The following is a 26,711-nucleotide window of genomic DNA, read 5'->3' as shown; positions in this document are numbered from 1 at the left end:
TCCCTGAGCCCCAGTGGGTGCTGAGCTGTTTCCAGGGCGCGTGTAAGCGGTCAGGCCCTGCACGCACTCAGCGGACGGTGGTCACTGCGGTGACAAGTGTGTTTGTTTTGCCGAGGCTGTGTGGGGTATGGGGGTTAGCGCAGTTTCTTGAAAAGTAAAATTGTAGGTAGGTTTCTGTTTAGTTCAAAGGAAAGGACCAGAAACTGGTTAACTTGAGTCTTAGGAAGAACAAGGCTTAAGAATGGATGAAAAACAGAACAAATAAAATGTAAGTCAAATCGGCAAGGCATATAAACATCAGGAGACCGCAGTAATTAGAAAACTTAAGTGACAGAAGTTAAGTCCCAGCTTATTTGAAGAAGTAAATCAACCCATCACAACAAAACCTCTCAGAAAAAAAAGCATCCAGCTGCATTCTACATGCAAGAAAATCACCTGAAAATGACAGAACGTTTAATGTAATGTGATTGTAACAGACTTGTAAGGCAAATAATATGTAAGCCATTCAGAGCAAAAGGTTTGAACAGTTGAGGGGGAAGTCTCGTGCTGAGAGAGGATACCGTTCACCACGGGCAGTTAGTTGTTAACCCGTAGGTGCTTAAAAAGTGGAACTTTTGAACTAGTTAAGGTAGGTCACTTCCTCTCAGGAAACGAAGTGAAAAATAGATAAAGCGATAGAGAAACAGTTAAGAAAGTTAACTGCATACGGGGTCACAGAGGAAATCTCAGAGGTTCCAAATATTGATATAATTTAGGCTGCTGAACACAGGCAATAATATTAAAAAGTAGTAACAAAATAGGAGTTTATATAAACCTAAGATACGTTCTTTATTACATTTTGGTTCACAATTGATTGGTAATTAAATGGAATGATTTCAAAACCTGTAATGAAGGAATATATCAATATAGCAATAAAAAAAGTAGGAGTTTATACGTCTAGAATGATTTTAAAAATTACAGCAGATAAGATAGAGGTTAATCTCACTTGTGAATATATATGTAAAAAATCCTGAAGGCGGTTTGGCACATCAGGTGCACTGGGAAGTGAAGGTAATGTAGTCATTGTGACCCAGTGGGGTATTACAGGAAAGCAGTAACAATGAACACTAGACTCTCTCAACGTAACCGTGTTCCCTGGTTGCACGAGGAGTATGATCCTCACAGTAGACGCAGACATTGCATTGGTAGAAGTCAGTGAATTTATTAAAAATAATATTAAAAAAAAAAACCTTAGCACAAACTAGGAATAGCAGGGAACTTCCTTAATTTGAGAAACCATATGTGAAATATTTATAACAAACATCACATTTAATGTTGAAACATTTCTAGGCATTTTTCATAAATTTAGGAAGAACGCAAGAATGCTAATTGTCACCATCACTCTTCATCAAGACAATAAGTAAATAACAAAAATTGGCAAGTAAAGTCTGAACTGTCATCATTTCAAAGATAATATCCTTTTCAAACCACAGAAACCTAACAAACTATTAGAACTAATAAAGACTGAGTTAGAGTGTAAGTCACAGATACATCAAAAAAAGAAGTTTGTGTATTTACCAACAAAGCTGATCGGAAGAAATATATATATATGTTAGTAATGAATTTAACAAAAAGTGTGCATGACCCTTGTGGAGGAACGTATAGAACCTTATGAAAGATATTTAAAGACCTGAAAGTTAAAAGATGGATGGAAACACAGTATTATAAAGATACTGTTCCCTCGTCAGAGTAATTCAGTGATTTCATCTATACCCAGTTAACATTTCAACAAGTACCTACATTTTATATTAGATGCTAAAATTCATATAGAAATATAAAAGTACAAAAGTAGTTGAAAACTTCTTAAAAAAATACCAGTGATTAGGAATTTATTCTGCTAAATGTATATCAGTTGTAGCTCAGTAGAGCTTTAAAAAAAAAAAAGCTAGGACTGGTGTTGCAGACTTTGTCCTCTCCTGATTACCTGTTGCACGTGCTGGGTTTCTGCCTGTTTCCACCTACTTTAGAAATTTTTGAAATCCTTCTTAATTTTCTATTTGTGCTTCTAAACTTACAGAACTGTTCATTTTTAGAAAAATTAGAAATAATAGATTAGCAGCATCATTTTCTAGATGAGCAACATTAAAATTACTATTAAACTTCTTAGAAATTAATATCTTAGAAATTTCACATCAATAAATTCATTTCTATTACATTTAATAAAATATTTTATAACTATACATGCAGATATTCCCAACAAAATACCAGTAAACTGAATCCAGTCACATGCAAAGTGAATCTTACAGGGTATGTTTCAGGACTGCAAGCTTGGTCTAATATTTAAAAATCAATTTATGTAATACAACATGTCAATAGCAGTGGATGAAGAGAAAGCATTTGACAAAATGCAGCAACTTTTAAATATGAAAACCCTCAACAAACCCCAAAGAGAGTGAAGCCATAGCTCAGAGATGTCTGCACCCCCTGTGTTCACTGCAGCAGTATTCCAGTAGCCAAGATACGGACACATCCGTGTCCGTCGATGGGTGAATCGATAAAAGAATGATGAAAATATATATAGAGAGAGAGGGAGTGAGAAAGGAGCGGGGGGAGAGAGAGAATGGAATATTACTCAGCTGCAGTAAGGAAGCACATTCTGCCCTTTGTGGTCACATAGACAGACCTGCATGGCTCTGCCAAGTGATGTGAGCCAGACAGAGAAGGACAAACACCACGTGGTATCACTTATATGCGGAATCTGAAAAAATAAAGTCAAACTCTTAGAAACAGATTTCTTCTTATCTTTTCTAATTATTTTTTGAATATTTCAGTGTGATGGGCAGATTCATACATGACACAGTGACTAGCACATTGTAGCCACTTAGTAATACTTTTGTAACCTGTATTGAGATTTGGTTTGTTTTTTATGAACTGAAGCTTTTGAGTGTTTGTAGCTCACTCAAGGACATGTGGCATTTTGTTTCTAGTTTTAATGGAGATGCCACCCAAGAATGACCATTTTATCTGTAACATGGATAAGAGGAGGAATGATTTTTAATCCCTGGGAGACAGCTTGAAATTTCAGACATTATTCCAGAAAAATGCATGCACAGAGTTTTGCTCATAATTTGAAACGTTTTATCGATACAGGTTCAGGATCTCTGGTACAAGGAACACACCATTAAAATGTGTCCTAATTTAAATGGGCTGCTTTTGAAAATTAAGTACAAATCTTAAAATTTTTAAAGTGCTCTCTATTAACAATTAAATTTCCAAAATCTTACTGGAGAAGGTAAAGTCCAGAATTTTAAAAGACTTAAACTGAAATAAATCATTCTCTCCTAGAGAAAATACCCACGTGCTGTCTGAAAAGCAGAGGATAATGCTGTTAGAACGAGTAAGTAAGGTGCCTTCTTGACACAGAGTTCAGCGTGTTCGCTCTGGGATGCAGTTAAGTGAACCTGATGTTAAAGCGTGCTTTATTTGTGTTTATAAATTACATCTTTTTTAATGGTTATTTTTATGGTTAACATTTTGAGAAGTCCTGTTATTTTTGGTCCAAGTGACCAACAGTTCAGAATTCAGCAAGACATTATAAATAGGTATTTTACACACTAATTTCCAAAGCAAAGTATAAAGTATTGTCTAGAATAGGGCAAAAGTAGAATATATGAATAATGGAAAAGAGTTATGTGCTTTATAGAGATTAATTGAAATGAACAGGAGAAAATTGGCAGCAAAGAGCTTCCTGTCAGTAGCAAACTTTACGTATCTCTGTTCATAGATGACTTTTCATTCCTCGGGCTTTTAGGACTTGGCACAATTTCTGTTGCTCTCTAGGAGATAACTGGTAGGGATCCAGAGTCGGAGCGTACAGACTTGTGCTCCAGTGTGTGCTCGCGCTAGTAAAGGTCCATCAGCACCTGCTGGGTGTGTGTGTGTCCTGACTGCACGTTCCTCCTCTCGGGCCCCACTCCCTCGCTGAGCCTCGGGGGCAGCTCTCAGCTACCTGCAGCGTGTTTACCGCTCCCGCAGGTGGCGCTGAGGCACGTTCCCCGTGCAGAACCCTTGGCTGAAAGAAATACACCTAAAATCGTTGTAGTTCTCTTTTAAGCCAGTAAATAAAAGTCGATAAGGATCCCTGAAAAGGATATCCCCACAGGCCCTTGATACTAGAGCCAGACGTAATGCGAAGACTTAGGAAATTCGGACAGTCTTTATGTTTAGAGTTGAGTGCTTATGAGCAGAAACCACAGGTCTCTCTTTCCCGCCCCTGCAGACACTACAGTTGAAAGAAGAAGAAAACAAGCGGTTAAATCAGAGACTGGTAAGATTTCCCTGTCCAGTTGATTATAAAAATCAAAAGGTTGTGTGCTTTGGTTAATTCATTCCTGATGGTTTTTGTTGAGCCACATTGGTCACTGATGCCAGTTGACTCTTAAACCTGACCACGTGCCCTACCTCACTCGTAGAATTTTAAAAGCAGTCAGCAAAATTCAGGTAGTCTTCTGATTATTGAAAAGCTGTAATCTCTTAGGATTCCATAATTATATGTGTTTTTGGATCAGGTCAGCTCTTAATTAAGTCAGTAAGTCAGTCAGAGCTGTTCTTCAGAAGCCTTTTGAAGATTAACAAGTCCACTCATAAGTGTGCAGAATCAACACATTCTGTCCTTTGGTGGATTTTTTTTTTTAAACTTGTGGTGTTTGAACCCGATGCCTTGCTTGAGACCCTGTGTGGTCCTCTGAATCCCCTTGTCTTGACTCTAGCCTGGGAATTTAACCAAGTACTCGAATGGCCAGTTTTATATTCAGTCTCATATGCTGTCATAAAGCAATTGCTTCATTCTTCAGATTCGAATGACTGCAGATTATGAAGAAGTAGGAACAGTTGAAGGCCTGTGTGCAGCACTTTTGGGAGGTTTCAAGGCCCGATTAGAATTGAGTTTTTTTAAAATAAAGCATCTCGTAGGGAGGCATCCACTTGCTTCCACGCGCCTTAGTGTGACCACAGATTCCACACTAGCTTCTGTAGTTAGTAGACTGTCCACCATACATTTATCACCAAAATAACATTAACTGTTTGCTGTTTCTGTAAGTGAAGCAGACCCTTTTCAGAAAGACGTGGAAGAGGTGTCTGCGGCAGACCTCGCTCCACGTGGTGGTCCGCGCAGTGTCCCCGGGAGAATGGAAGCTGTTCGGTGACGGTTTTAGTCACTTTTGTTCACTGATGTGCTGCTGGCGCCCAGAATAGCAGCTGGCGCACAGTACCCAGTACATGCTTGGGAAATGTTTAAGATTGAAAGAGTTTTGCCCTCAGACCCAAAGAGTACCCACTGCCACCCTCGGAGGCACCTCAGCTTAACTCCTAATTTCATACCGATTTATAACTCTCTTCACCAAGTGTTTCCTCACGTCTGAGCCCTTGTTTGTAACAAATATGTGAAAAACTGAAGCTTTAAAAAAAATCTCAACGGAGTTGAATATAGTCTGAAAAATGGATGGTTGAACTTGTCCTCACTATTTGGATAGTTTTGAAAATAAGTTGGCCTCACAATTGTAGGCCTTTCTATTCATTAATTTGCTGTTGTTTTTTTTTCTGTCTTGTTTTTAAACACCAATTGAGAACCTGCACAGTGTTCAGAGGGAGATGGAAGAAATTCTGAGCATCAGAACTGAACTTAATGAACAAAGAGAAACTCATTTATCTGTCCTTGCTTTGCACGGCTGTACCTGGGCCCACTCTGCTAAGGAGGATGTGCATCCTTGCCACCCTTCTGGCCCTGGGACCTTGGTACACGTGTCCCACGTGTCCTGCGACAGTGTGAAAACTGGGCTGAAGCCTGACTGAGGCGGGGCAGCCTTAGTTGAGCTCGGGCAGCAGCAGACCAGTTAGCACGCCCTGGGCCGCCGCCCCGGCCGACAGGGGAGGCCTTGTCCAGTGCCTCCTCGGAGTGGTGGGCTTCAGACTCTTCTCGAAAAATGTCATTCTCTTTCCTTGTGATATTTTTTAGAATTAAATGTGTAATTATAAATAAAATGAATAATTGTAAATATTCATTTTTTTAATCCAGTCAAATTGGATTAAGAAACACCATAGATAGAAACATAGGTAAATTTATCCTTGGAAAGTAATGGTTGAAGGAAAAGAATTCTATTAATGAAACACACGAGTTTGGACCCTCAAAAGCTGGGACAGACGTGAATGTGTGCGGCCTGGGAAGAGAGTCATGGGGAGTGTGTGCGGTGTGGACTAGCCGGCACACACAGAGCTTTACCAACTGTTCTGTTTTCAGATGTCTCAGAGCATGTCTTCAGTGTCCTCAAGGCATTCTGAAAAGATAGCTATTAGAGAGTAAGTATTTTATTTATATTTTGCGCTTTTTCTCTGGGAAGAAAAAAAAAGTACCTACCTGAACAGCACTGAGTAGTTGGTGACAGTCTGAGCGGCTAGACCCTCGGCTTCAGGCTAGCTGGCTGAGTGCTTTGCACTGGTTGGTAGTTAATGCTTTCTTATTGAAAAACAAGATTTTTCTAAATTATTTTGGGACCATTAGGATTGCATTCGAAGGCCTTCCTGTTACAGCTTTAATTACCATTTGTGCATACATTCCTGAGACCTTCCTGACGGGACTTCACTTTTCAGCTGGTGCCGCCTCTTTTGAATCCCATGTATCACCTTCGTCCTTTCCATTTTTGATTGGAGAGTCTTGCTTTTTGAAGTTGCAGTGTTTCTCCGTTTTTATTTCTCAGACTTCATTTTATTGATACGCTGCAAATTCAAAATACACTATTAAAATTATGAGTTGAGTAACAGACAGTCTTCCTGGCCCACGTTGCCGTGTAGCGGTGTATTGCTTTGGGTGTGGGCTGTTTGAGAGGAGGGTGTCCGGGGCACTAAAGCGCTGTCAGCGGCTCACCGACTCTGGTCGTTCTCCTGTGCCTGTCCGGATGGAAAACTAGGCGCTCTGTTCTGTCCGCAGTAGCGCCGCCAGCCAGCCCTCCGGTTACCAGACGTGACTGCCCGCCGGCTTCTCGCAGAGCCCTGTCTTTTCTCAGTGACTGAAAGAGCTGGGCATGGCTTTCTTGAGCCACCAGCCGCACGTCGAGCCGGATCAGCTTACGATTTTTCAGAGATCAGAGAGAGATGAGCCTTTAAAAGCAGCAACAAAAGGCTGCCCCAGGGAGGCCCGTCTTCCTTTTTTAAGGAATTATCTCCGGGTTTATCCCAGCCAGTGCCTGTCACATCTCCTTAGGCAGGCAGCTCACATTTGCAGGATAAACAATGAATGAAAGCAAGCCTCCCCTGTGATTTTAATGATTGACCAGGTACAGGACCCACTAAATTATCTTCGCTCCAGATTAGCCCTGAGCTGATACCCTGAACAGCGGTTCTGAAGGACCTGGCAGAGGCAGCACCACGGAAACCCTAGGTGGTCACACCCTCTTCCCTTCCTGCTCCTTTCAGGCTTCGCCCCAAGTCAGTGATCACCAGTGACTTGTTTAAACTTGAGCACATGCACCCAGTTTAGTTGATTTTTCTTTCAAATTTTGGAGCACTCTCCTTGGAGACTGGAGAAACGGTATAAGTTGGTCCTTTTTTGCCCACTGTGACTAAGTTTGCTCCCTCAGAATTTGTTTATTGTTGCAAGATGAAAGATCGGGATATGTGTCTTGTTCCAGGCGCTGGCGTTACCCTTTGAACGTCTCTGTATGTCCAGCATTCTCACCAAGGGCTGGGTAGAGTTTAAAGAAATCATGTAAATGTGAAACTTAATATTGCACTGATAATTGAAGTTGGAGGTAGCAGAATACAGACTTAGAGTATTGAGAGGAGGGTGATGGTGGCTCTTCAGGGCAGTGAAAATCTCGCTTTGCTCAGCTTTCAGGTGGGCGACCTGGTTCTCATCATCCTGGACGAACGCCATGACAATTACGTGCTCTTCACCGTCAGCCCCACCTTGTATTTCCTGCATTCGGAGTCTCTGCCTGCCCTGGACCTCAAACCAGGCGAGGGTGGTAAGTGTCCCATCCACTGCTCACCTGCGAGCCTGGGCTGGAGGGAGTGCATTAGAGGTTTCTCTCCCCTGTCGCCTAATTATGTCAGCAGTAAATAGGTAAGAGGGAACTCTGCTTAGTCTGTTTTTCCGTGTGTTTATAAAATCCGCGTTATCCAGGTGACTTTCCTGGATTCTGTTGGCGATTCAGAGTTAGAGTGCAGCTAATGCAGTTAGGTCGGACGTCTCTTACTCCAGCAACGACAGAATTGTTAAAATTCTCAGACCTGTGTAAGCTTAAACGTGACGTGCCCATTTGTTTACAAAGGCATTACTTGTTTTGGCAAAAATAAATTCTTTTAAATTAGCAAATGTCTTTTCTACCCAATTTACCATCCTGTGTTTCTGCCTTGTTTTTCATTAAACTTGTCAGTACTTCCATGTTTTTTAAAAGAGGCAGTAAGCTGTGTTGAAGCACACCACGGCACAGTTAGCGTGCTACTGCTGCCTGTTGCGCTGATCTGCAAAGAATTCAAGAAGCACGAAGTGAGCGTCCTGGAGCACTTAGCCTGAGTAGAACGCTTTGAAAGCAGGAATGTGTGTGGGTGTTGCTGCTAGGAGTGCCTTGTGCGCGTGGCCAGGTGTCACCTCTGCGAGCTGGGCCGATGCCACAGGGCCCTCGCTGTGGCTGTTGGCAGTGGGCTGGACGGAATCCGTGGACGTGTGCAGTTTTCGTGTAACCCTGAGAGATGGGGAGGGCACCTTGCGATTTAATTTACTGGCTTTATACCTTGAAAACAATGAACTTGATTTTTTCCTTCAATTTTTCGGGGGGGTTTGTTTTTTCACTTGTTTAGACTTATTTGAGAATGCTTTTTAAATTTGCCAGGAGGTTGCGTAAATAAGGACAGTATAAAAGCCCCCTGTCCCTCTGCTCAGAGTCACCTGCTGTTAGAGTCTTGCCCCATTCGAAGTGTCTCTGCACACCGTGGCTCAGTGCAAACACCTGACTGCACGCAAGCCCGTGCGCACTGCTTGTTTCCAGAACCGCGTTAGGCTGCGTGATACCATGACCTTCATCTTCAGATGTTTTACAGTGCATTTCCTAAAAACAGGAGGAGTGGGGCTTTAAATCCAGTGAACACTCACCGTGCACACTGCACATCTCCACGTTAAAGGCCCTCCCAAGTCCCACAGAGAGGAGCTTATTTCACAGTATTCCCGACCACAGAGCTCCAGCCTCCCTCTCCTTCTCCTTCTCCTGGTCGTCATTGTGCAGGAGACAGGGCATGCCGCCTGGGGCTGTGCTGCCCACCCTGGGGCATGGGTCACCGGGCGACTTGATGCCTGTGACAGTGGGTACCCCCCCCCCTCCGCCCCGGACATTTGTGTCAGATGGTTCTTCTCAGAAACGGTGAACTACGTGTGAAGTGCTGTATGAGCCCTTGGGGCAGGCTGTCCCCCACACCCTGTGGTCCAGGGGCTCCTGTCTTTGTGTCACCTGGTGGCATCTGTATGCTTGTGTTCGATGGTTTATTCAGGATATCTTTTATTTACAAATTGTCAGATTATGTTTATGCAATAAAAATCAGTTTTAGCTTCTCTTGGAAATCGCAAAGCCTTCACCCTAACCGGATGATTTATGGTCGATACTTTTGCAATCAGCTTTTTTATGACAACTTCTCTTCTGTTGAATTTAGAAAGAGAATGAGTCCTTGTCGCGCTTTGGCCGCGTGAGGACTGGCTCTCCCGTCCTGTCTGCTTCCACCCTTACCTCCCTTCACACAGCACCACCCTGTTGACTCTCGTTCTCACCCCGTACTAGTTATTTATTGTACACTGACTGTGTTTGCACTGTGGGGCCTCGTGCAGCAAAATACAAACAAAAGAAGGCCGCCCTTTGAACCTAGAGCATAAATGTCTGCCTGCTTTTAGCAGCAGCAAAGGTCATCTGGTCGCGCTGTCACTAGGTGGCACTGCTGAGCTAGTTTAGAATTCCTAGATTCATTTGTTCATGGTTTGTGCTCAGATTGTGTTTGTATTTCTTGAACTTTGTTAGTTCTCTGATTTGACTTGCCGTCTGTGTTTAATGAGTAAATGAAGCCAGAATTAGTGATTGAAAAGTAAAATGAATTCAGTTTCATTTTACACATCACGATGCACTTCTCTGATTTCCGTCTTGAGGACGTCATTCGTCTGCTCTGATTCTGGCCGTTAATGTTTTCATGAGTAATTATAACTGTACTTTCACAAAGAAATTCACAATTTGATTCCATAGCTTCGGGCGCATCTAGAAGACCGTGGGTGCTTGGGAAAGTGATGGAGAAGGAGTACTGTCAAGCCAAAAAGGTAACCCCCGGGGCCGCGGACCAAGGGCTGGTGAGGAGGACTCTTCTGCTCCGGGAGGAGTCAGTAACAGCGCTCTTCTTGGCCTCTTAGTTCACTTGAGTTAGGCCTTGAATTTCATGAGTGTGAGTTTGCACGAGCAGTGCCATCAATACTTAACGTCATTTATCCTCTGACAGTAGTAGTGGATTATCAGCAAGCCGCCTGCCTGTCCAGGAGAACTGCCGCAAGCTTCTGTTCTCTGAGTGTTAAGTTACTAGTGTTTTCATGTGCAAAAAAGGAACACAGCACAACTGGTGATGGACAGTCTGTTTGTAGGTAGAGTGGATGGTTTATTTTCGTAGTGCTACCCCCACTGGAGAAAGATGATGTAAAATGTTTGGTGGCTCGAAGTGCACCTGACTGGATGTCAGCAGTGTCAGCGTGTGGACTCATGAGGTCCAGTGAGCGTCCTGCTGACTCACTGGTGGCCCCTGCGCCCCAGGACAGTCATAGGCCTTGAGTGTGTGCTGCTGAGGCTTCTGTGATGCTCAGATAATGGCACACGGCTCTCTCTGCACTGGTCTTAGCCGTCGGTGTGAGTTCAGGGCGCTCTCTCTGGGGAGGGGCGGGCCTGGGCCGTTTGATACAGGAACCCCCCCCCCCTCCAGTCATCTAGCGTTGAGTTATGTGATGGGCGGTTCCTGCGCAATTTGGTTTAATCGCCTTTTTCTTTCTGTCTTAGGCACAAAACAGATTTAAAGTTCCTTTGGGGACAAAGTTTTACAGAGTGAAAGCTGTGTCGTGGAACAAAAAAGTTTAATTTATGGAAGAAATCAAGACATTCTGTGACATTTTTCTGATTTGTCCAACAGTGCTCATCCATCACTCCAAAAACATCAGGCCATCTTTTTATATAAAAGTCAACACGACAGTGTGCTTCATTGGTGTATATCATTTACTTTTTACCTGGCTACATTTTAGGAACAATAAATTCGTCAAAACTGTTGGCTGAATTAAAATGGTTTGTTTTTGTTTTTCTACCTGAGTAACTCTAGAAATGCGGACCAAACTAGTTCATTTTCTCAAAGGGCATACCCGTGCATTGTGGCTTACGGTTAGCCATGTTGATTGCCTGTTACATATACATTAGCTTGAACTTAGATATTAAATGTTAGTTATTATTACCAGCATTTGTCCTTTTGTGAAATCAATGAAAACTTGCACTCTTTAACACATTTATAAAATGTATAAATTCTTCAAAACTATTTAAAGAGGAGTGTTACTGCATGCAGATAATCATAATTTTGAGTTTGCCTCTGTAGATTACTAAAGCAAATTGTTTCATTTATTTTTTTAAATGCCCTTTGATGTTTCAAAACAAAAAGGAACTCTAATTTGATTGACTGACTTTAAGATCAGCCGTAATCAGCAGTCTGCGGAAGCGCTTTGCGCAGAGGGGCCGCTGGGTTCTGCAGGGCAGGGTGTGTGCTGGTGGAGCTCCTGGGGCAGCACACGGGCTTTCCCGGCGTCTTCGCTGTTCTGTTAGGATCGTCGTGCCGATGACGTTATCTGTGGTTGGTTCAGTTTCAGGAAAAACGTGCTCATTGTATATTAACCACTTAGAGGTCATCTGAATAACATGTTGTATTGTAAAAGACGTAGAATTTTACAACAATAAAGATTTGAACCTGTAAATGTGTGTGCCTTTTAAAGGAGGATGCATTTTTAATATATTTGAGTGATTGCTGGGAAGTGTGAAAAACTTGTTCTGTATCATATCAAAAGAGAAACATGTTCTTACAAAAATGCTCTTTAACTGTACACCACGTAACAGGGTAAAGCAGTGTTATGTAGGATGGAATTGTGCAAACTCGGTCTTTAGATTAATTGCCGTGGAGCAAAGTATTTAAATGAGTTAGTTGAGTTGGATGAGATTTGTTTCAAGTTTGTTGTTAGAGAACAATAATAAAATGATTTTTTTTTCCAGAAAATATTTAATTTCTTCATAAAAATAAGTTAAATATTTTTTTAAATATGTATATCTAATAGTACGGAAAATGGAATAAACACCATAGTGTATAGAAAACTGAATTTGACAACGTATTAATGAATAAATGAACAAATGATTTCACACGTTTCTACTCAGTCCTTCCATTACATCTTCACAGAGTGCTTTGTGTACCCGGTGGTGTCGTGAAGCAGCCGTGGTTGGGGCTGCGTGAATCTGCCGGGCGGGCCTTCTGACCTCGGATTTCACGCGTGCTTGGAGCTGCGGGCTGGCACGTGGCGCCTCATCGGTGCTGCTCTCCAGTGCTGGGCTTGGCGCTTACAGCTTTCCTCATGCCCTGCTTTATACCCATGTTGTCAGCAGTCACACATACCTGTATAAAGCAAGCAGGAAGAAAATGCAGCTTTCTCGGTTAAAAAGAAGAAAAGCGGGGCCTGGCTGAGTCCTTCCCACTGTGGGGTGGAGGTGCGTTTGGGGGCAGAATGCCTGAGCTTCAGCCCCAGACCTGACTGTGACCCGGGGCGAGTCGCACAGACTCTGAGCCTCAGTTTCCCCGTGTGTAAGGTGGTGCAGTAGTCGTAGGACCTGCTTCATAGGGTTACTTTGAAGATTAAGTGATGAGAATTGTAAACACAATACAGAGCTTTGAACAATTTCAGATGAACAGATTAAGTACCGGATAAATGTTAGGTGTTGTAAGATTTCTTTGTATAATCAGAACCTTGTAAATTCACCATTCAAACTCTAATAGAAAGAGGTGGCTTTCTTTATTAACAAAAGTTTAAATCACATTTAAAAACTGCAAGTAAACGTTAAGCATACAAGAGTTATGTGGATAGTCTTATTTATTTATTTTTGCATGAGTACCTGGATATGCTAAGACCAGAACAAGCAAAAAAGTGTATCAACTTTTATTTTTATTTATTAAGAAAAATCATCATGGTGTAAAAACATGTACGTGCTTTCAAAACATTAAGACGCCTTTAAGCCCCTGCCCTGTTTCCTAACCTCGCCACAGGGATACGTTTTACTTGTTTAGCCGTTTTTATTTTAGTGCCAAATTGTGTGGCTATACCCTTACTTCTTGATAAATCGATTTTTATTATCAATTTACTTTCTCATATGATACGAAGAGTTACTTCGCAAGAACTTTTTCTGCTTTATGTAACGTATGTTACTTTATAGTTGGCTCATTAGCACTTGCATTGTCATGACTTGCATTTTTAATAGCCATCCTAAGTAGGTGTTTTATTTTTTCCCATTCTGTGTATCATCTTCTCAATTATCTACTTTGTTGATAATCTACTTTGATGCACAGACGTTTATCATCTTGATGAAGTCCAATTTATTTATTTTTGGTCTGCTTTTGATGTCATATCTAAGAGTTGTGTGGTATTAGCTCTTATATTTAGATTGTTAATCCATTTTAAATTGATTCGTGTCTACGGTGTGAGGTAGGGGTCCAGCTTCATTCTTTTGTATGCGGATATCCAGTAGTCACAGTACCACTTGAAACTTTTTTTTTTCCCAGTTGAATTGTTTTGAGACCATTGTCAAAAATTATTTGTCCATTGATATGTGGGCTTATTGCTGGTCTTGAGTTCTGATCCATTGGTGGTGTAGCCCCCCAACTGTGGGAACAAAGGAGTGAGCCTTAGGCTGGAATGGTAAACAAGTTATAAAAAGCTGCAGACCCACAGGTGAGAAGGCTGGTTAGCCAATGACGGGTAAGATCCCCAGAGGGGGACAACCTAAGACAGGCACAGAATGTTGTGAAGCAGCCATTTCTCATACGTTCCGCCCCGATAAGCTGTAAGGCTCGCAGGTGCCAACACGAACATGATTTACCAAAACATAAAGGGTCTTCTGACCTTGAGCCAGACACTGCCTGTTAACCATTTCCCTTGTCGTTCTTCTTTGCTATGTAAGACTGTAACTTAAAGCTTCAGAGTAGCCATCAGCTCTCTCTGCATACGGTGTGTATGTGTACATGGTATCGCGACACCAACAGGTGTGTGTGTCCTTAAGTCAGTCCCACGGTCTTTACTATATTGAGTTTTATAAGCTTTGTAATAACTTTTGAAATCTGGAATTATGGGTCGTTCAGCTTTCATCTTTTTTTAACACTGTTTGACTACTGAGGGTACATTGAGTTTCCGTATGAATTTAAGAGCTGGCTTTTCCATTTTGGAGAAGTGGGTGTTGGGGTTTTGTCAAGCATTGCATCGAATCTGTAGATCAGTTTGTTTCAGTATTTCCATTCTTAATACTGTCCTTCAGTTCATAAACACACGATGTCTTTCCATTTATTTATGTCCTCTTTATTTTAAAGAAGTTTGTAGTCTCCAGTGGACAGTATTTCACCTCCTTGGTTAAACTTATTCCTGGGTATTTTATTCCTTCGGATTTTGTAAGTGGAATTGCTTTCTTAATTATCAGATTATCTACAAATGGAAGTAGTCCTCCTTCTTCCCTTCCAATCTGGGCGCCTTCTGTTTCCTTTCGCGGGGGCCGAGCTAGAGTTATCGTCAGGGGTGCCTGGTTCCTTGTGTGTCCTGTCAAAGGACCTGGGGTTCTGAGCAGTGGCAGCCATGCTCCTAAAAGAGGGGGCAGCAAAGTCCGAGGCTTGGGAGTCTAATTACGTCACTCCCACCACAGCCTTTGGTCAGACTGAGTCATTGAGCCGACGCAGAGTGTAGGAGTGGCTGTGTAGACGTTCCTTTTTTAAACCGTTGCACTTCCTTTTGAAGTTAGGGCTGAAAAAGGTCTTGGCCTTTAATGTTTAGATGTAGATACACTTGAAGATGTTTTGTAAAGCATGTGATTTAATGATGCGTAAAGCCGCAAAGCTCAGCTGCTGTTTACTTTGAATTCTAAGTTTCATAAATTTACCCATTTTTACTTAAACTTACTGGTGATAACTGGGATGAAGTTTTAAAAGTTATTACTGTTCATGGATTGGTAGCCTTTATGTTAGTCATCCTCTTAGAATATAAATAAGCTATCTTTGGCCAATTTTAACAAATACTTTTGTATAATTTATCTTCTTTATGGGTAAGATGGGAATTCAAGCAATTCCTAATGTAAGTGGTGCTGAGACAGTCTGCCAGCTCTGAGCTGCCTGGCTCACATCCTTAGGCGTCTCAGACACCGTTTAGGTTGAGCTGCACCTGCTCGTCCCACTCTCACCTGGAATAGGTAAGGCTTCGTAGCAGTGTCACCTCAGTGTTAGGGAAACAAGCCTCAATATAGCAAAATGCAAGATGAGTCCTCCACGTGCTTTTCCGCTAACGAAAGCCATTCTGGTGTGTGTGTCACGGAGGCATGCCTCTGTCCAGTGTCCCTGCCTCCCTAAAACACTGGGCCGTTATTCTTACCAATGTCACCCTTTTCCTTCCGAGCAGGGGCTAGCCTGCTAGAGGCAGGAATCCCCATCCTCACTAAACTATCACTAGAATTTGATGGCAACTTAGGGACTTCCATCACTTGAAGTGGCTTTCAGGAACTGTCCTTACAAATGTCGTGCGTCGTTTCAGAAGGATGTCTCCAGTTCTGCTTCTGACAGTCTGGTCCCAAACTGCTGCGGAGATGCCCCTCTCAGGCTGACTTAGAGCTGCCCCAGTTCCCTCTTCCACTGGCCGCGGGAGTCAGCGTTACTCAGTGAGGAATGCAGGTGGCACCTGTAATCTCTGGAATGCTGCCTGACAGTGGATGTCTGCTTAACTAGCTTAGGCTTCTGACATGAACTTGGTTTCTTAAAGAATGGATTCTGAAACTTAACTCCTACGGAAGTGTGAAGCCTCGTCTCACAGTCATATATGATGTCTGAATTCTTGGCAGTCTCGGTCACGGTTGTGCACTGATCCGCTACCCCAGCCACACGTCCACAGCCTCTAGGCTTTTAACGTAGTTTTAGAATATATGTGCCTAGAATGTTTATGAAACATCTTGATTCTTGTTTTAGTGTACATCATTCATTATATACAGCTTTTTAAGTTTTCACAATGAAAATTCGTTTTTCTCTAAAATGCGTTTCATGAAAAACATGACATACATGAAAAACACTTGTTTTTGTCGTAGGACTTAGAGATCTGGACGCGGTAAGAGGTGACAGTATAGGTGCAGATGTGTATTTTCATTTCCAGTAAGAAAAGATCATTAACCACCGTAAAATATAAAGGAGCCCTTTTGAGGTTGGTACAAAAGTGCTTTTTAAATGTTTCTTATGTTGATTCACTAAGTGCTTTGAAAACAACTGAACTGGCAGAGCGAGCAGCCGTGTCTCTTCCGCGCCCGCGGCCCCTAACTCTGTGGCTTGTCTGCACCGACCGAGGGCTTCACGGAAAGCGCTCAGGCACAAGTGCGCCCCCTTTTGGTCTCTCTGTATATTGCGAACGCAGACGCACCGCGGGTTTTGCAGTGCTGATCAGCCCGTACTGGCTGCTGTTGGGTAATGACCACTCGCTCTACGTTTATTCTCCTAACAGAAACCTCCTTTTGTGAATGATGACATCGCTGTCGTTCGTCCACGAGCTGTTGTGTTAAACGGTACCTCTAAAGGACTCATCTAGTATTTTGAGGAAGCCCGAGTGGATAGAGGGGAGTAAAAGAGAGACCTGCCGTTCTGCCTTTAGAGCTGCATATATTGCTGTACCTGTTTTTATGAAAGCCAGGTGCATTCTGAGATGGGGTTAGACATCTTCACAAGGTGCTTGGTGTTCGGTGACCAAGTACTTGCAGAGACTTGAATTTGGTATACGAGTTCCTCTGTTGGCATCAGAGAAACTGATCAACACTTACATCAGGAGATTTTTTTTTTTTTAGTTGTCAGCTGATTTATGAAGAATATACAGAATTTTATTTCTTAAAAATATCACAGCCAAAGTATATACAATATTTCTTCTTCTAGCTAATGTTGCCATTCACAAGCAAGAGCTAAAAACGTACTCTTCTGATGAAAAGATCATTTAAAATATACACTGCAAATACAGGGATAGCCCGAGTATCTATAATAATTACTACATTAAATGTCAAGATTAAAGATAAACACATGTAATTTTATTAACTCATAAAAGATAAGAAAAGAAGTTAAAGTCCCAGGTTATAGCACTACCTGTTATTTCCTGGGGACCTCAGGACATTTATAGGATATTTCCATATTGTCTCTATACGGACAATCGGGAATATAGGAAATGAATTATGAATAATGCAAGATAAAGGCTCCTCAGGCATCCATGTAATTTCATGTCGTTTTCTAGATATTGGGTTAAGGGACATACTAAATTTTATATTGTTAACCTTTTTTCTATTAGAAAAAGTATACATAGTAGAATTTATAGCAAAAGATTCCTGGGTCACCACTGCCGCTGCATGTCCTGGCGCTCACTGCCATCTTTGTCCTTATAAAGGGATGGAAAGTAACCCAGGGAAAAGAATCAAAAGAACTCGACCAAAGCACAAGCATCCGTGTCTCCACCTAAAAATAGCATCTCAAGAAGTCACTATCTCTGGCCTCACAAATCCAGCCCCGGGTTCTGCTCACAGGGGAAAGTGGAAAAGAAACAGAGTCCAGAAATAGACTCACATGTATACAGTCACCTGATTTACTACAGAGGCACCACTGTAATTCAGTGGGGAAAGGATGGGTGTCTTATTAAAGGACACTAGATGAAAAATAATGAACCTTGGCATATTATGTGCATGTTATGCACAAAATGTATTTGAAACAACAAAAAAAGTGAAACAGATTATAAAATTAAATGTAAAAGGTAAAACAATAAAACTTAGGGGAAAAAACGTAGAGAAGTATCTTATTTTCTCCGAAGGACACACACAAAAAAAAACACCAAGCTCTGCAAAGGACAAAAAAAGCAATTAAAAGATTAAAATATTAGGTTTCATTGAAACTGAACTACTGTTTACCAAAAGACCCCATTAAGTAGAGTTGAAAGGCGAGTCACGGACTGGGAGAAGATGCGGGCCATACCTGCGCCCAACAAAGGCCCAGCACCTAGAGCACATGAAGGACTGCAAGTCAGGCAAGGGCAGGCAAAGGAGCCGACTGAGAGTGAGCAGAAGAATCGAGTGGGTTCTTCGCAGAAGAGAGTAACCAAAGTGCCCATCATCGTTAATCATCAGGAAAACGCAAGTCAAAACCACGGTGAGGTGCCACTACACCCATCGGAATGGCTTAAATTCAAAACCTAACAATAGCAAATGTTGGAAGGGAAGTGAGACAGAACTCTCACACTCTGCAGGGGGAGGTCATTTGAAAACGGCAGCATCTTTTGAAACGCCGCGCACTCCTGCACTGACACAGTGTTTGCCCGAGGATAATGAGTGCCTGCGTTCACTGGAAGATGCATACAGTAACGGCCACAGATGAAACCTGGAAACAACGTGCATGTTTTCAACTAAAATGGATGAATAAATGGTGGCGTCTTCTCACAGTGGTATATAACACGTTGCAACTCAAAGAACAGTTGGTACACACCGCGACATGAAGAAATAGCACAGACATAACAGTGAACTAAAAACGCAGACACAGAAGTTTAGACACTGGATGATTCCACTTATATGAAGTTCGAGAATGGGCAAACGAGCTGTGCTGGCAAGTTAATTTTGTATGAGGGGCCCGAGGGAGGCGTCTTGGGTGCTACAAGCGTATTTCCATCAGGGTGGGGCTAAGTGGGTGTGTCAGCCTGTACAGAGCCTCCTTTATAAAGCAACGAAAGAGAGAGGCCCGTTTAGCCAGACCAACACACTTCACAGATCCAGGCGGAGGAGACATCTGCCCTGCTTGGCGGGGGGAAAAAAAACCAAAATCAACTCAGTTCATTGCCCAAAGTAACGTCCAGATGAATGGAAGATAGAAACTGCAGACACTGTTGAAAAACAAGCACAGTGATGGGATTAAACGCTTGTCCCCACCTTGGGAGGGGGAGGACCTGATCTGACAGGGAGGAGCGACTACAAAGAAAAATGTGGAAAGGTAAACTTGTCCACGCTCATGGAAGAATATCTCCAGTGAATGGAATGACCAAAATAGAATGTGGCCAACCGCTTACAAAGAAGTATTACCCCCGCAATGATAAAGGCTTACTATTTTAAACGTAACCACTAATTGATGAAAAAGTGACTGGGACCGATACATGAATGGGTCCCATTACTGTAAAAGATGCTAAGAAAAATTTTAAGCAAATCGGAACCTGTTTTATTTTTTAAGTTTTGGAAAGAATGTATTAAAAGAGTTGAAACTAGACATGTCGGTTACAGAGCCTGAATCACAGACTGTTTGCTGGTTGCCTTCATGGTTAATCCCACCTACCTCTTGGTGGGTTTTAATTTCTCCTCTGGAAGAAATTCAGCTTTCAAATTGTCCTATCAGAATGTTCAGTTTTATTTCTGTTGTGACCTAAGAGCTTTTGATAACCTGCACAGAGTCAAGCCCCTCACCTCCCGTTTTCTCCCCCCTCCCCTTCTACTCTATGTGTTTCTGAGCAACCTGGTCCACGAGCACTGTGATTACATCACATACGACTGCTGGTGGGAAATCTCAGAGGTCTGAGCCTGAATTTGGACAGCAAGAACCATACTGAGGTGTCTTAATAAACTCAATGGTGTTGTGCCATCTTGTCAGACTTGGAGTAGTCTGTGCAGTGCTAGGTGTTAGGTCAGAGCCCTTGAAGGGTTTTGGGAGACTTTGTAAGCATCAAATCCCCTTAAGTTCAAGTATAGGCACTTTGGAGCCTTCCTCCTGAGCTCCAGAAACGGGCATTCCCGGGTGTCAGGTGGGCGTTAAACGCATGGGGTGACAGATGCCAGGCTGCCTCTTTGCTTTCTGTCTTGGCAGATTTAGTCCCAGGCCTCTTGTTCCAGACTCAGCAGGTTTCCCTGAACTCACAGTCCACGCTGGCAAGCCACCTCCCTGAGGAGGAAAAGACCTGGAAAACAAAGCAGGTTTGCAGCTCCACCTCTTCGCGTCCGGCTCACAACGCCCATCGGCAGCGCCCATGGAGAGGGTTCTGGGGGAACCCGAGCCACCCTCCTGGTAAACACCAGGGGTGCCTGTGCTTGCTTCTCAGCGGCCGAAGAGGGCCCCGTGTGCAGGCTGACACCAGAGCATCCAAGGGACGTCTGTTTCCCACGTGTCCTGTATTGTGTAGGGACAACGTTTATTTTATTTATTTTTGGTTAGGGCTTTTTAAATTCTTATTGTTTATTGAAATGTAGTCGATTTACGGTGTTAGTTCCAGGTGTACAGCAAAGCGATTCACTGATACATACATACATTAGATACATTTTCAGTGTCTTCTCCATTATGGCTCATTATAAGAAGTGTATGAACAATTTTTAATTACTATATATTTAAGGCTGAAATCCTTAAAGCATTGCCTTCAATCAGGAAATCATGCCATAAATCAATGTTCCGTCATCAGCACCTTCAGGGCAGGGACAAATGTCACGGAAGCTGCTTACGCAGACACTTGAGCGCCGGGCTGGTTGCTTGGCAGGTGTGCCGACGCCCGGTGGACGGGCTCGGCAGGGATGTGGGGGAGCGCTACTGGGCCGACACGGCTCCCGGATGACCGCTGTCCATTTGAAATGTGGGCCCTTTTGTGGCTGTTGCATACTGACGGGCGTCTCTGTTCGTGGGAAGCGGTTGTTTATTATATGAGCAGTTATGTCAAAACGCTTGCAGCCAAGCCAGAGAACGAATTGCTAATTTTGCAGAGATGCAAATGTATTGTCTGTAGCTGAGGGAAGCCAAATTATTAGCAGTCTCTCCAGGACCATCCTAAAACAGGTCAGAAAAACAGCCTCCTGACAGGCATGGCTGGTGGCATCTGGTTTGGTTTGGATGATTCTGTTCCGTGAGTGAATTCATGCAGAATAAAGAAACATGGGAACACGGCATCCGGTGAGCGCTGAGCCCGTGAGGCCCGGGGCACGCGCCTCATTCAAGTCCTGACTCCGCCGATTACGATGACCTTGACGCTGGACCCGTGGCCTTCTCCCTGATTCAGTCTTTCCGTCTACACGATGGAAATGGGGAGGGTCACGGCGTTAACAGCTCAAAGGTGGTTGTCAGGATGTAAGTTGCTTCCATACGGAAAGTGCTTCAGATGAAACTGGTACGGTCTCCAAGCCGCCAAGGTCGAAGTGAGCTTTGTCATCGTGCGGCCCCCGTCCTCCTCCATGCGAGCTTGGCGTTCGTAGGTAGCACGTCTTTATCTCTCCTAAGGTGAAGGTGCCACCCACCAAATCCATACGTATTAACAATAGAAGGAACAAATTACGATATAGTTCAGTAAAATGACAATCCTCTTAGTGATTTAACAGTAATTTTTACAGGTGAATATCGATTATTTCAAGAGTATAATCTATTAGAAATCGTGACTCAGAACCAGTGGGAAAGAACGTTAACTACTCAGTTTCGTTTCATCAAACTTCATATTGGCAACAGTTTGTATTAAACATGATCTAAACAGTAGCTGTATATTCATTAAAATGATGTACTTTATGACTCTAAAGATGTTCTAAAACATAAGTTACAAGCCAGTATTTCTCAAGTCAGTGTTCAGAGCCATATTCTGATGGTTCCATTAAAGAATTCTTCTAATTTAGAGATGACATTTAAACCATTTTACCAGTAATAATGACTAAACCTCTAGTTTACAGGGCTAAATCACAGCTGAGAGACATTTTTACATCAGATTACATTTAGTGCTTCTAAGACTTTTAAAAAAATTCTAATTTCTTCTAAAAGCCTGAAGATCAATTTACAAAAAGGCCTTAAGTACACTTTCCAAAGTACGTAAGCCCAGAAGTACAACAAAGGCCTCAATACCGATGGCTGACAGCGTCAGAAAAAAACCAAAACTAACATGTTAGCAACTAAAGTGTCCTGTGACTGAGAGACGCCCTCAGCGAAGGGGGTTCCGACAGCCCCCAGCAGCGCCAGGTGGTCCAGACCCCTGCAGTGGTGCAGTAAGGAAGGAGACAAGTGAGAAGGCCCTCGATGCTGAGTGAGGCACTTAGGAAACCCATGTTATTTCTGACCGTCTGCTCCCCTAAAACATGCCTGGACGTGTTTCCTGGTGGCAGAAGGTGAGACCAGGCAAAGTCTCACAATTGTGCAGGATGGTCCCACTGAAAACAACAATCATAATCTTGCTAAAGTGAGTGTGGTGTTTCAGCGATTGGAAACCAAGTTCATGAGGCTGTTTCCTCTCTTCGGCTTGACAGCTGTGAGTACTGGTTATAAGGGTGGCCATTGCTTTAATAATTAGGGCATCAAAAGAGCATGTGAAACTAACCTCATTTTCTTGAACCTGGCTAATATTTACATGCAGAGAGCAGCAAGCCTCTTTATGATGCATCTAAGCTCAGATCTCTTTGAGCTGAGGAATAATAGATGAAAAAAAATCTATTATAAATATGTAATTTTTTCAACCATCCAGATTTTATTCATACAATAGACATTGATGGAGTCTTCCTGCAATTACTGACTTAAAATCTATTCTCTTAATTACGAAGCAATTTCTGAGGAAAATCAAAATTTAATAGATGATTTCTTTGAATGGCGTATGATTTTTCTCCAATGTGATTTGGATACAAACGTGAATTCAAACGTTTGCCTTTGCTCCGGTATTCTACAATTCAGACCTCTTAGAAATCATCAACAGAGTTGTATAAAATCACAAAGGATCGGAGACCATAAAGGCCACCATCACCACAAGCCTCAACAATGCTTGTCTGTCGCGTATATGGATTTCCTAGGGGTACCCAACTGATGTTTGAATTACTCCAGAGATGGAGAAACTCACTACCACCCAGCACAGTTCATTTCATCTTTGTATAATCTCTGATTCCTTTTTTTGTTTTGTTTTGGTTTTGTTTGTTTTGGCAGGGAGGAGGTAATTAGATTTATTTATTTATGTTTAGAGGAGGTACTGGGGATTGAACCCAGGACCTTGTGCATGCTAAGCTTGCGCTCTACCACTGAGCTATATGTTCCCCCGCTCCCTATAACCTCTGATTCTTAAAATATTCCATCACTGCAACTCACTGGTCTTCTTAAAGGCATATAGAACAATTCTGATCCATCTTCCGTAATGAAAACTTTCAAATTTAGACAATTTGGACCCTGCCTTCCTAGCAAATCAGGCTGGCCCTCTTCTCTCATCCTTGCTGACTGTCCCCTACTCCTTCCCACCCAGGTCTCTGCCCGGCCACCTCCCTGAACTATCTCCCACCTCTCTGTCCTCAGGCTTCTGGTGGGATTTGGCCAATGGGGGCGCCACACAGAGGTCGTGGGAGGGAGAGGAGCACCGGGGTACCTGACCTGACTGAGGTTGCTGCCAGGCTGCCTTAGCGCTCAGCCCTTCCTGTCCCCTGTGCTCCCTGGGGGTGGGGGTGCTGGCACCAACCCTGTTCGTAGCACACTTGTAGTTTCCTATCGCTCTGTCCATATCTTTGTAAAAAGTCCACTTATTGAACTCTCTTCAAATTCTCCAAGTTGGCGGGGGACCTGAGGACCCAGGTGCTGCTGCTGGGACCCAGGCTGACCCTGAACCACCAAGGTTCTTAGGCCAGGAGGTCAGGTCGTGGCCCCACCCAGAGCTTCGGGCTCAGCAGGTCCTAGGAGTCGGGGGGCGGGGGTGTCGTTCCTACCACCTTCCCAGATGTGCTTCCGAGCCCCTGCTCAGGTGTCTGCATCTTCAGAGAGAGGGCAGTCCTGGTGCCTTTTTAAAGGAAGGCAATTGATACATAGACACAGAACTGAACAGAATGAGAAACAGAATGCCTGCTCCATAAATCTAGAGAAAGGAGGGGGCAGGTCAGAGTTGAAAAAGTGTAAATCTTTACTGTAAGCTGCTGTCTGAGCAGGTCGGAGGAACGGACACCTCAAACGAAAACGTGGTGTCTGAGCAGATGGGAGGAACACACATCTCGAATGAACACAGGGCTCTCCACGCTGAGTTTCCGGGCAGCAGCGGCAGGTGCAGGAGCACCTGTTCGATGCCGTAGAAGGGGGCAAAGCTATTTAGCAGGAATACGGCTACCAGGGCAGAAGCATTGCTTTAATCACTGCATAAATTTGTCATCTTCCCAGAGAGAACCGCGGGTGAGAGGGAGAGCGCAGAGGACCGTCTTCTCAGGTGAGATGCCCGTGGTGTGACCTTGGGACTTCCCTGTGAACGAGGCGCACTCAGAGGATGGCGTCAACGGTGGGGGAAACGCAGCTCGGCTCCCACACGGGCCCCGAGCGCAGGGCCGGCCTGCAGGCGCCCCAGAGCGATGCCGAGCAGCTGGGAGGGAGAAGACCGGCCGTAAAACAGACAGTCACTAATTCCCTCATAAAACTGTCAGAAACCCCCTGCGGGCAGTTGGGTTTAAGTAATCATATTAATCGCCCTCAAGAGACTTACAAGGAGACTAGCAGATAAATAAGGGAGCTTTTTTCCTTAAAGGGTTTGGATTGGTTTTATATTTAAAAAAAGATGGAAGATGGAAATTTAAACAAACTTTATAGGAGGCTTAAGCAGCCCAGCCGTGCTGAAGGGCTGGAGGTTCTCCCTGTGACCACATTCTCAGCCCAGCCATTGACCTCACCCAGAAAATATTCATTAACTTAGCTTGTGGCACGTCGTCCATTCATAAGAAATAAGCCATGGGGATGGCTTATTGGAAGCAATAGATAATATTTCTATCTATATACCTCAAATTATACTTTTCAATTTTTTAAATAAATGAGCAATCTCTTTTTTTAATAGATAAAATAGAGCTAGAAACAGCAAGTAAACTGAGTCAGTAAGTCTGAGGCAGAAAAAGCCACTTCCCCCTTAATTCTCACGGTTTTTAGGCATTTTAACAATCTGAGTGGACGGTGATACTTTCTTCAGAGGGCTCAAGTGATGAGAGTGAGTTCCCTTCGGTGCTAAGGATGACAACCAATTAATTTGTTTGTGGCTCATAATGACAGGGGATCCACGTGAGCTATTGCAGTGGGAACCAAAACCGCGCCCTGCATCCTGACGGAAGCTGAGCCCCAGGGCTTGTTGGTCATTCGCCCAAATTCACACGCCAGGGAGTGGAGAAGCTGCTTCTAAACCTTTGCTGTTTTCTCTTTTCTTTTCTTTTTTTTTAAACCAAAACTTCAATTCGACTCTCGTCCCTGACTTACTGCTTCAGGTCCTCCTTTAGGACTGAAGTCAAAGTTACACGAGCATCCATACAACTGCTATCGAGTCTACTTAAACCCATGGATTTCTAACAACGTCAGAAACTCTGGGCGTTTTGTCACCTTTCCTACGATGGTTCCTGATACCGCAAGTCTCAGGACGCCCAGAGCCCTCGGATGGCCAGGAAACAACCTGAGTGTCCCCTTGTGCAAGAGCGGAGAAAGGCAGTGCGGGGGGTGTGTGCACACGCACACACACACACACACACAATGGAAAATTATTCCGCTATGAGGAAGAGGCAAATTCTGCCACTTGTGACAACGTGGATGGACTTCGAGGGCATTTTGCCAAATGAAATTAGTAAGACAGAAAGACAAACATTGCATGGTGTCACTTGTTGTGGAGTCTAAAACGCTGACCTCAGAGAAGTAGAGAATAGACTGGAGATCGCCAGAGTGGGTGAGGGCAATGGGAGACACTGGTCAGAAGAGACGAACTTCCAGTTACAAGATGGGTAGATCTGGGGGTCTGATGCAGAGCACGGAGACTCTAGCTGACAACACTGCATTCTACACTTGAAAGCGGCTGAGCGAGTAGATACTAAATGTTCTCACTAGGTGTTGTTTTATACTTTTGTAATACAGGTTGCTTGTTCCATTTGGTGTACCATCCTGGGATCCCACAACCTTCTAAATAATTATTTAAAATCCTGTATGCACTACCTTAAAAATCCCTTGTGTTTCACCCATTCAGTCCTCCCCGCTTTTCCTGGAACCATTGGCATCCCATGATTTCTCTGTCACTGTGGTTTTCCAGAATGTCCTGTATTTGGGGTCATATAGGTTGCAGTCTTTCATACTGGCTTCTTTCACTTAGCAATATGCATTCGAGCGTCATCATGTCTTTGGCGGGCTTGATAGATCATGTCTTTTTTGTTGTTGAATAATATTCCACTGGGTGGAGGTGTCTGGGAAGGGCTGAGACTGGGATGTCCGGTTAAGAAGGCTCCCACAACTCCAACCGTTCAGACAGCGGTAACTCAGGGCAGCGGCAGACAGAGCTGAGAGAGATGGGGAGGGCTTTGGAGGCTGGCAGAAAGCACAACACGGAAATGGGAAATGAAATCAGGGATTTTTTGGGTGTGTATGGAAGTACAGTCAGTTATAATGTATCAATTTCTGGTGTACAGTATGTTTCAGTCATACATATACAT

General features: G+C 43.4%; 1 protein-coding gene across 5 annotated transcripts in view; it reads left to right on the top strand.

Annotated features, from left to right (window-relative positions):
* Positions 1–26,711, top strand: part of RB1CC1 (RB1 inducible coiled-coil 1) — an 84,076-nt gene that overhangs the window by 40,721 nt on the left and 16,644 nt on the right. For 4 of the 5 annotated variants that reach the window (XM_064480813.1, XM_064480812.1, XM_064480814.1 and 1 more), the window contains 4 exons: positions 3,325–3,376; positions 4,259–4,306; positions 6,275–6,333; positions 7,861–7,997. In XM_064480813.1, the coding sequence (XP_064336883.1) occupies positions 3,325–3,376; positions 4,259–4,306; positions 6,275–6,333; positions 7,861–7,997 (296 nt within the window). Of the gene's footprint in view, positions 1–3,324; positions 3,377–4,258; positions 4,307–6,274; positions 6,334–7,860; positions 7,998–10,253; positions 10,325–11,045; positions 11,999–26,711 lie in introns of those variants that run through there. The other variant, XM_031441632.2, reaches the window with a different exon arrangement.

The sequence above is a fragment of the Camelus dromedarius genome, chromosome 30 (genome assembly GCF_036321535.1).
Source record: "Camelus dromedarius isolate mCamDro1 chromosome 30, mCamDro1.pat, whole genome shotgun sequence".
Lineage (NCBI taxonomy): Eukaryota > Metazoa > Chordata > Mammalia > Artiodactyla > Camelidae > Camelus > Camelus dromedarius.
This window is presented reverse-complemented; position numbering and strand designations above follow the sequence as displayed.